Genomic DNA, 10688 nt, shown 5'->3' on the forward strand with positions numbered 1-10688 from the left:
TGGTAATCTTGCTGTGTATAGAGTGAAAAAAGGAGACTTTCACAGGGGTTTTTAAAGCTGCTGGAAGGCTTTGGATAAAGATGCCATCTTCTGGAGAGACTGAGGTATTGAAGCACTACAGCAACAACTGCACAAAAACTGCATGATAATGTGATGAACGATAGCAAGCTAGCTCACAATAACTGAAGGCATTATGGGCAGCCACCACAATGCAAATTGTCTTTTTAGGTCAAATTAAATTTCCCTTTAAAAGAATGCAAATGTCGCAACATATAAAGAAGAAAAATATTTAAAAAATGCAAAATAACACACATATTTGTTTAATTGTCTATCAACACTATCAGCGCTATCACACAAACTTACAAAAACAAAACAAAACCATGCGACTCTTTTCATCTTCACACTGGCTTTTCCTCACCCAGAATCCCCCCGTCCTGCTCCACACTGACAGCCCAGTCCAGCAGGACCTTCAGCCTGGTGTGCAACTGCAACTGGCAGTGCAGACTCCTTGCCCAGGCCTGCTGGAGCTCCTTGGCTGCCGTCACGAGGTAATCGTGTTGGGCACTCTCTCGCTCGCTGCACAGATGGTGCTGCAGCGTTTTGTCTGACCCCCACTGATCTGCGAGCGGCTTCAGCAGCTCCAGCACCTCCAACATCACCGCCAGGACCTACAGATGCAAAAAAAAAAAAAAAACTCTCCAACTCAAAGTTCTTAATGGTCAAAAAACTCACTTGACTAATGTTTTCTGACAATCATGGGTGTTTATTGAGCATCAGTGAAGAGATGAGAAAAATGCAGGCTTCACATTGTCATCACTTTGAGATGTCACAAAGGGCAAATCCTCCCTCTGCTCTGTTTTTGAATCTTCCAAACATATGGAAGGTCCAACTAAATTAAATAAAACAGGTGCTCTTTGGTTGGGGTGTATGCAGCTGAAATTGAAAAAATCCAAGGTGACTCTGTTATATATATATATAAACATACATATATATGTGTGTGTGTGAAATCAAAAATGTATTTGATTTGATTAAATTTGATGGGTTGAATATTTTGTAGTGCAGCCCACATGGTTTGGGTGCTAGATGATCTTTGATTATCAATGAAGTCTCTGCATGTGTATAACAGGTGTTTTTGAAAGGTTGGGCTCTTAACCTGATTTATTGATTAGTTGATTTTATCTCATTCATGCTTGTAAGTGGAGCTGAGGCACCACTGAAAAACTGCAAGAATTTTACACAGCAATAATACCAAAACAAATTCAAGGTTTAAAAAATATTTCAGAGCAAGGGCAGATAGCAATCATGGTAGCCATTCTATAATATACCCTGATGAAAGGCTATAAGCCGGTCCGGTCTTTTTATCTATCTTATCAGAAAATAAAGTTTTTTTTTCATTTCATACAGTATATAAAACGGTTGCCATGGATTTTTTTCAGTTTCAGCTTCTAAGCATCAGTTTGATTTGGAATATAACACCAAATGTTTTTACAGGACACCGTAACCAGAGGGCTAAATGTGTTTCTCTTATCTTATGGCAACAACGTCTGTAGAGTTGGGAGCTTTCATGATGGTGGAAGGATGACGAAAAAAAATATCTTCAAATGTGTCTAATGTAGGACCTTTAAATGGCGTCATGGTAATTTTGCAATATTTCCTTATTTCAGTGAAACCTGATCAAAGTTATCAATGCCCTTCAGTACCTTGCTGTCCAAGAGAGCTTGGTGCCCGCCTGCATTGGGAAACAGCTGCCCCGGACGCACGCTGGCTCCTCCCACTCTCACCATCTTGCCGCTGAGAGGTTCAATGATGGACTCCCCCAGCAGAACTCCACCGACTGGCAGCACGGCTCCTTGGCAGTGGGCACGGCGCCTCATTAACAACACGTTATCATTTTCTCCCTGCCAAGCTCGCACGGTTCGCCCGTCTTAGGTGCGCCACTGACCTGTCGCTGGGTCGAGGCCGACCCCAACCGTGAGGACAAGCTTCCCCAACCTTGGCTCCAGCACGGGACTGCCGATCTGAATGGGCTGAGGCATACGGGTCAGGGGACAGACGTGCAGCCCTCCCAGCGGGTACACTAGTCCCGTCTGGGGATGGATGGTCACAGCCAGAATGGGCACGGGGACCCCTGTGTCAGGGTCAGCCATGGGACAACCCAGCTCCAGCTTCTGGCCGGGTCTGAGGCCCCTCAGCCACGCAGGGCCGTCCAGAGGCTGGTCAGAGTGGCGGGGAGTCGGGTACTTAATGAAAGGAATGAGGGCGGTTTCCCATTTCCTGTTTTCGCCTAGACCACAGAGAATGGCAAGGGCAGATCTTGTCAATAGAAGGGAAAATTGCCTTGAGGAAATAAGATATGAATTGCATATTATTTGAACATGTATGTATGTTAGCAGCAGCCATGAGACTTCTTTTAAAAAAAATAGAATTTCGTTTTAACTTAAGATTTTTTTGCCTTTAAAGGTTAAATGTGTAATATTTGGAGATTCTGCGAAGAAACAGCGACATCAAGTGATTACACTTTAGATTGCAGCACTTATTTGCTCACGTTAACTCTCCCGACCTTTCCCATGAACCACGGTGACCTTGTGCACCTTCTTCCTTGTTGGTTTATTTGAGGACAAAGGCAGTCAGCCTCAATACAAAATACTCCACAGCGGCTCCCTTAGAAATATGGCGGCACAAGATGGTAACTAACTTGGAGCAAGACCCTTGTTCTTTGTAAATTATTATACACACACATACATATGTATGTATGTATGTATACATATATACATATATATATATATACATGTATATATATATATATATATATATACATATATACACCTATATATATTTATATATGCACATATATATACATACATTTATATGTATATATTTAATATTTAGATATTTGTGGCCAGTATTTTAAGCTTTTAACAATATAAAAATCATAAATCAGGCAAAATTTTACACATTGGACCTTTAAAGCAAAAGTGCACACCATTATCTCCCCCACCTTCCCTCTGCCCCTCTTGGTACCTGCACACAGGTCGGTTGTGAACACCAGAGAAGAGCTGACAGGGTCGTAAGCGACGTTGCCGGCTATGGGCAGCAGCCTGCCCGTGTGTGGGTGGAGGAAGTAGTCATCCGGCACCGCCACGATGTGGCCGTTGCTCAGCAGCATGTGGCTGTGGGCACTGGGCCTAATGAGTCCCGTGAGTGAATCGCAGTAAAGTGCAAGACCATCACGCATGGACCCATCAGGACCTGAAAGACAAGAGGGCGACAGGTGAACGTGACGCACCGTAAAATGACTGCGGTGAAAAGCTGAGCGGCTTTTAATAGCAGGCATCAGAGGCTGACGCCAGGATTCTTTCCCCATTATCTCTTTCACATTAATGGCATGCCATCTTTGAGACAATCTGTTTTTATGCCTCTGGCTCATGCTGATGATTGGAGAAGTCTGTTCAGTATGATAGCTAATGTTCTTTTTGGGTTTTTTTTAAATACATATTTAATTGTGACGGTGATCTGAATTTTTGACAGGAGTTATTTTGTCGTGTTTTCACTGGTAGACGGCAGAATCATCAGTTTTCAACAGAGCTTTGTGCGTACAATGCAACTCACCAAAGATGTGCTCCTTGCCCAGCACCGTCCGAGTGTCGGCGCAGAACAGCTTGGCCCCTGTGCCCTCACCCAACAGCCCCCAGGCCCCCTGACGCCGACACTCGGCCGACACCTGCTCGGACATCTCATCCACCAGGGATGTTAGTCTCCGGACTAAACTGGGGAGGGACAACAAGTGTGGAGCGAGTGAAAAATGTTGTGGCTGAAGTGAGATTCCTGCTTTCTGCGTGTTGCAAAGAGGAGAATGTTACTCTACTTTTGCCCGTGCACTTCACAGGAGGGCTGGTTGCCGTGAATCCGAGACAACAGCCTGGTGCACTCTCTGAGCTGGCCTGTGAACACAGTGAAGACACTCTGCTGGGCTTGCTGCTCTCGCCTGAGGACCTGGGAAATCCCGGAAGAGCAATTATACTGGGTGTAAGAATTATAACATTCTTTGTTGTTAAATAATTTGAGAATAGACGTAGGTGATACAATATAGCAAAATAAAGTGTGTTCATCAATGAAATAATTAATAACAATTAATATGGACAAAGAAATTATTGAAGTTTCTTCCCAAAATTAAGGTTGGTTATAAGGCTGATCATGTTAAATGTTAAAATGGTCACGCAATTACCTGGTATTCCGAGAAAAGAAAAGAAAAGAAAAGAAAAAATGCCCTGTACCTAAGAGAGGGCTGTTCAGTTATTTCCCTGCACTGTTTTGATTGGTGGACGTGCGTCAGGCTTTACTGTAGTTAGTCAGTTAGTTAGTCGGTTAGTTAGTTAGTTAGTTCTCATGTGTTGTTACGAAGCGATAGTGAGATGAAGCGCTCAAGCTTTCAATCTACATGGGAAACATTTTCGTGAGGCTTTGCTCGACGAAGCCATCTACTGGACAAAAAGTATATAACAGGCAAAGCTTCTTTTTTTATTATTATTTGTTGACAGTCTTTGTCATAAATGTGATGAAATTATGTTAATTGTATCTTTTTCTTGGGAATGGACTCCAAAAAATACAAGAGCACCATCATAACATAGAACAAGCCCTTCTTTTTGTTTGTTTTTTTGTATTATTTTGCAGTGGGGTTATTTTGTGTCATTGGGGAAATATAGGTCAAAATGTCAACAAGCTAGCGAAATTCCTCCCTGTCTCACTTCTCCATGTCAAGCATGATGTGATAAACTTTTACAAGTATCCACACAAGTGTGTTTGACCTGCGTTGCGTCTTTGCGGCCCGAATTACCCGTCGCAGTGCGAACCGCTTCAAAGCCAAAGGTCAAAGGTCAAAGTCAAAGCCTCAACCAGCTTGGGAGGCTACGGGTGGCTACAACCATACATGGTACGGCACATGACATGGCTGCAGTCAATGCATTCGTGCATGTAGACATGACGAAGACAACATGCTGAAGATCAAACTAAGCGCAGGAATGGAATAGAAGGGAGATTTCAGTGACTTTAAACGTGGCCTAGCTGTTAGTGATGGACAGACTGGTCTGTTCTGCTGTAAATTTCATGCACAATTATGTCTATAGTTTACACAGAAAGGTCAAATGCCTTGTTTGGGTCAAGGGTCAGAGTGGACAAAATGGTGTGAGACCATAAAAGGTGACAGAAACGCAAACAACCACTGGTTTCCAACCAATGTGTGCACGATGCCATCCCTAAAGCACAACTATAAACTAATCTCTTCGGTAGCTACCAGCAAGGCAACCTCAGAAAGTGGCTGGTGAGTGTCAGTGCCAACCTCCAGTTGGCTTCCAAGCAGGTTTCTCAGCTGCGTCGCTAAATTCTGACGTCGCTCCACCTCCCCCTGCACCTCCATCCGTACCCTGTCGTGACCGTGCCCCATCCGCTCCTCGGCGATGAGGCAAGGGTGGAGTGGCTGCAGTTTCCCAAGCACACCCTGGTGTAGCTCTTTCACCTGGATAACAGAATTTGTGCCACACAAATAGTTATCGGATGGCAGTAATTGGCTCGCACGTCCCAGCTCTGCGGCACGAGAGAGCAGGATGTGCCATCTCCTCTTGCGCCTTGAACAACCCCAGCAGTCCTGAAGGCGTGCGGCAATAATCTTTCTCTCTTACACCGCCGCCAGCACTGTCACGCCACACACAGGAGGAGAGAGATCACATTCAGGGAAACTCATACCAGCAATGACGAAAAAAAAAAAAAAAAAAAGGGTTGGGAAAAAACATCATCTGATGCATCGCTATTAATAAATTAATGCTTGTGCCGTGCTCAAGGTGTGGATGAAATGTGAACACAATGGGGAGTGACCTAAATGTGCAGCTTCTCTAAAGATAATGCTCAACAAAACTTAAAAAGTAAAAAAAAAATATGACTAAAAAGCGTTTGACCAATGGATAAAGGTTTGCATAAAGTACTGCAAAGAGCAATATCATTTTACTGTATAAATGTAAAAAAAGTGAATGAACGTGAATCTAAAACAGCTCAACTGACACCTCGTGGCTGGGCGCAGTATTACATGTTCCACCCACTTGTTTGCAGATGGGACATGGGGCTAAACAAAAAAAGAAAGTGTCATTTAGAAATGAATGACTGGGCAGGAAGTTACAACCAAAGAATCTCTACAAAAATAAAGAACTCAAGACTCAATGTCACAGACTGTAAGTGGCCTGAACTCAATCTCCATGTAGAGAAAGAAGATAAAAGAATACAGTGGGGATAGAAGAGCATGTGATAACTGGTCATGGATGAACCTCAATTTTCAGTCGCCAAGGAAACTTCTCCGGGACCATTTTGCACTGGACCGTCACTGCATCATCAAAATCTCTCCAGGAAAAAACTATGTTATTTTTGTTTGCCACTGTTTGTACACTACAATGGGTTGCCAGAGCCGCCTTACAGTGGTGAGTCCAGCAATGGGACCTCCCCCTCCATGAAAAACATCCACCACCACCACCACCTTCTTGACATTGCAGACCTCAGCCGTGAGCTGCCCCAGCCGAGTGGTCACAGACAGGCTCTGCTTGAGCAGTATGTTGTAAAAAGTGGTGCTGCTGAACGCCTCCAGGTCCACTTGGTGTTCATAATCCCAGAACTCATCCAGAACGTCTGCCGGCAGAAGAGCAGACATTAAGAATTCAAACTGTCTGCCGAGGGCCGACTGACAACGAACAAACTTAATGTGCCGCCTGAGGAAATCAATGAGTCTGATGTGTCAAGATCGTTTGGTATGAGTGCATTTGTTAATGTTTGAGTGAGTTTTTTTATTGAAGCGTGATATCGTGTGCATCTTGATGGATGGCTAGAAGGGGGAAACTGGCCTCGGAGCCAGTGCAGGGATCTGATCTCCTTGTGATCTGCTTAAATAATGGCTCTTTGCATTCATTCCCCGAGTCAAAGAACGGCACCGGTGCCACACGCTGGAACTGGCTGGAACTGACAATTTAATAATATCGGTGATGGGGGACAAAATGTGCCACTTGAGGATAATGTCACTCGTGGTTATTAAGTCGTGTGACATTTGGACTTGTTGTCACTTTCACTGTGGGCCGGTGCACGTGATATCAGGTGTGTGACAGGAGGCCATTCAGCAGTAATTGGTTGGGTGTAAGTATCACCCAGGGGTCACAGTCAGCGTTACGTAACATGTTACCACGGTTTTCAGAGACCAACACTCACACAGACAATCTGCGTGTTTGTGTGTCCATGGCAGGTATATTGGATGACTTGTAGCGGGCTGTTTGAATGGACGTTACATAATCTGGTGGCCTTCAGGCTCTCAAGCCACTGCACGGTATGGCCGTGTGAGCGCACGCGTGGGTGTGGCTGCTGTTTCCATAACGTCCCAACCTGGCTGAGTGGAGTCTGCGGACATTCGGGCCTGCTGATTCCTGTGGATCTTCCTCCGCGAGGTCACCATGGAACCTTTGGATGAGTAGTCCTCCATGTGGAAGGCTGACTGCAGCGAGCGGTAGCGCACTCTGATCTGCTGCTTCTCAGGCCATCCGTATTCACGGAAAAGCAGCTACAGGGGGAAGATTTGGTAGTTCTTAGATTTATGTTTTATCCTAGAAATATTTAATGGATGCGTGTGCACCCTGACTAACCAGTAGCGTCACACATGTGCAGAGGATGATCACAGCTCCAGCCAGGAGTCCGCCGGTCACCAACCAGTCCGGCCGCAGTAACAGGTTGCGTCTCCTCCTGATTCCGAGCCTGGTCACGTGACGAGGCGTTGAGGGAAAGAAAGGTCCAGACTCAAAACACTGGACTCCTGCAGGCATTACCCGCACATACTAGAGGCAAAACAGACATGGGTCATATTTTACTCCGCTTGGATTGCATCTTTACACAGCAGTCAAAATATCTTAGATACTAAACAATACATTAATTAAATTACTTAAGTTCCACAAGCTAAGACCTGGATTGCAAATTCCAAGACACACTTAGCATCAAATGTATTGCTTGCATTACAAAGTAGTTAGGCGTGTTTTTAGAGCTCTGTCAATGGTCCAAATGTCATATATGTCACACATAAGCAAGCTATCTATCATCCTTTAGTTACCATTTAGTTACCATGTGCTTGTTCTGATTGCTGCTCAGTTTGAAAACATAGACTCCAGGCTGGCTGAAAACCAGTGAAAAGAAACTGGGAGGAGTCCAGGACAGAGTCATCTCCTCCTGTAGCTGTCTGAATGCACCCCAGTCAAAGTCACTGTTCGTGTTGTACAAGTTGTCGCTGTAAGAAACGCAAGAAATGCTCAATAAACACACATGAGAAGAAAAAAACACACGCACACATTAACAAGGGTACAAATGGATACCAAGATAGACTCACAGATCATATTCGGGGTAATGGTGTGTACTGAGGGTGAACAGGATAATGTCTCCCACATGGAGGCATGCTGTGGGGTTTGGAACTCCGTTTAGAGGTTCCTCAACATCTTCTGCACTTCTTGTCCTGCTGCTGCTGCTGGAGTTCATGTCTCTGAGCTCTTGACTGACTGTGGTGACCTCCCACAGATTAGCAGAAAAGCCTCCTAAAGATGAACAGCAAAATGTTGCTGTTAGTCATTCACTTCTGCATTTTTTTTCAATGATCACAGTAGATCTAGAGTGCCAAACCAGCGGTGCTCTGAGCGAAGTATTGCTGGAGCTCCTTCAGGAGGCCGCCGAGGAGGCCAATGAAACCTGCATCTGCGCTCACAGGACGACATGTGCTCGATCACACAGGAGGTATAAAGAATGAGAAAAAGACAGTGTGACGCTTCGTGATGTCTCACCTGTGGTCTGAATAAGGTGGACAGCACGAGAGGAGCTGAGATGGTTGCTGCACAGGAGGATTTCCTGGTGCTCCAGATGTTTGAAAACTGTCTCCAGCACAATGCCTGAGAGACTCAGCACCTGCACATGGAAACAAACATAATTTGTCATTAATGGTCGCTGCATTAATAAAAGATGATTGTCTGAATTGGTCACTGCTGGTAATCTAAAAACACTTTTGTTTCCAGCGTATCATCAAGTAAGCTAACATTCCCAGAAACCGCATTTGTAAAGAACAAGGACAAACGTTGAAGATGATTGGACAAACAAATCTGTCCAACACATGCAGTAGGACTTTTAATATCAGTTTGTTATCAATGGAAAGTGTGATAAAGAGTTGAAAGTGTGTGTGTAAGCAGGTTGGAACGACCAGGAGTGGCTAGGATGGATTGCTAGTTGAAGCCAGCTATGGTGTAGGACTTCCAGTGGCGGCAAATGGCAGCAGCACATCACCACCCATTTGCACGCTGCAATGTGTCAAGGTCTTTAGCCAAATGTCATTCTTTGTTCTTTTTTTCCTGCCTAAATGCCATCCAGGTAGTCATAGAAGTACTGCGGCTGCAGCATCTACATTACCCTCTTCAGCAAAGCTGATTGGTTTTGCAATCCAATGCAATTTTAAGACCAATGAAAAATGCTCTCTATTGGAGCTTGGCAGGAAGAATGAACAACTTCTCAGAACATCTCAGAGATCGTCTTGTTGCGTAAGGTTAGAAGGTAGAATCGTTTTTTCATTTCCATACAAATTTCCTCGATTCTACCGCCACTCACCCGCTCTCTCCAGACCAGCTGCACTTCTCCACTGGACAGGCACTTGAGCGCGAGCTCAGCCGCTTGACCCCTCCTGCATTGCATTGCTGTGCAGGAGGAGGCTCGTACAGGAGGCTCTCTGCACACGCAGAGGCCCAGCTCACCATCATAAGCTTGGTAGTCTTCTGCAGATTGACACACCTGCATGAAAGCAAGGTAGTGAGTTGGATCAGATAAAACCACCATCAGTTTCACCACTATTCGTTAAAGGAAACAATGATATGTTTTGGGAGGGTTTTTTTGTATGTGAAGAATCTATCCTGATTCCAGCAATATTTCCACTCGTGCTCTGTGGAAGGGTGAAATTAGGTGTAAGGTCAGCTGTGCCAAAGGCCACTTATGAGGACAGCGGTAAAAATAAACAGTGATAGGGGGCAAAGGGAAGGTTGCTCAGTTGTTCAGGAAGTGTGACCTTCTGAATGTATGTGACATATGTCCAATATCGGTTAAATGTGTCAAATAGAGGGCCATCTTCTGTTGTCTCATTTTGGTAGCTGAATGATAGAGCTGCATATGTTTATCTCTTTGTTTTTGGCTTTATTAAACGCCCCAAGGCATTTCCATGATCAGATTCTCAAGATGGGTTTCCTGTTCATTTGAGAGACACCTCCCAGTTACCTTTGCTCTACTTTAAGTGTTGGCACCCATCCATCTGTTCGTGTGTGTGTTGTAGGATTGCGCAAGGCCTAACCTGCCCCCGGCAGTGAAGTAACCACTGATATCTGTCCCAACACTCTCCGTGCTGTGTACGTGTTTTCCCGTTTTTGCAGACGCCGTACACTTTGGGCGCACACTCGTCTCCATTGTTGAAAGGTTGGTAACCGATGGTACAGTGGCACTGGCCATCACTAGTCTGCAAGAGAAGGCGGCAGTCAGGCTCAAACAAGTCATCCAGTCTGACCGGCACCTAAACATGGTTATAGATTTAAAGCAATACCGATTAAGCTATAAATTAATCCTTTGAAGGTCCCATATTGTGCAAGATTCACCTTACCAGA

General features: G+C 44.8%; 1 protein-coding gene across 1 annotated transcript in view; it reads right to left on the bottom strand.

Annotated features, from left to right (window-relative positions):
- Positions 1 to 8556, bottom strand: part of LOC142895202 (uncharacterized) — a 36155-nt gene extending 27599 nt beyond the window's left edge. The window contains exons 1-12 of the mRNA XM_076036059.1: positions 8396 to 8556; positions 8134 to 8296; positions 7665 to 7853; positions 7408 to 7582; positions 6536 to 6666; positions 5336 to 5512; positions 3866 to 3993; positions 3610 to 3767; positions 3022 to 3249; positions 1943 to 2284; positions 1701 to 1849; positions 419 to 668 (exon numbers count right to left, since the gene is read on the bottom strand). Of these exons, the coding sequence (XP_075892174.1) occupies positions 419 to 668; positions 1701 to 1849; positions 1943 to 2284; positions 3022 to 3249; positions 3610 to 3767; positions 3866 to 3993; positions 5336 to 5512; positions 6536 to 6666; positions 7408 to 7582; positions 7665 to 7853; positions 8134 to 8296; positions 8396 to 8541 (2236 nt within the window). The 5' untranslated portion in view covers positions 8542 to 8556. The remainder of the gene's footprint in view (positions 1 to 418; positions 669 to 1700; positions 1850 to 1942; positions 2285 to 3021; positions 3250 to 3609; positions 3768 to 3865; positions 3994 to 5335; positions 5513 to 6535; positions 6667 to 7407; positions 7583 to 7664; positions 7854 to 8133; positions 8297 to 8395) is intronic.
- Positions 8557 to 10688: the final 2132 nt, after the last annotated feature.

This window comes from Nelusetta ayraudi, unplaced genomic scaffold (assembly GCF_046127955.1).
Source record: "Nelusetta ayraudi isolate G7.1 ecotype Tasmania unplaced genomic scaffold, CSIRO-AGI_Nayr_v1 ptg000048l, whole genome shotgun sequence".
Classification (NCBI taxonomy): domain Eukaryota; kingdom Metazoa; phylum Chordata; class Actinopteri; order Tetraodontiformes; family Monacanthidae; genus Nelusetta; species Nelusetta ayraudi.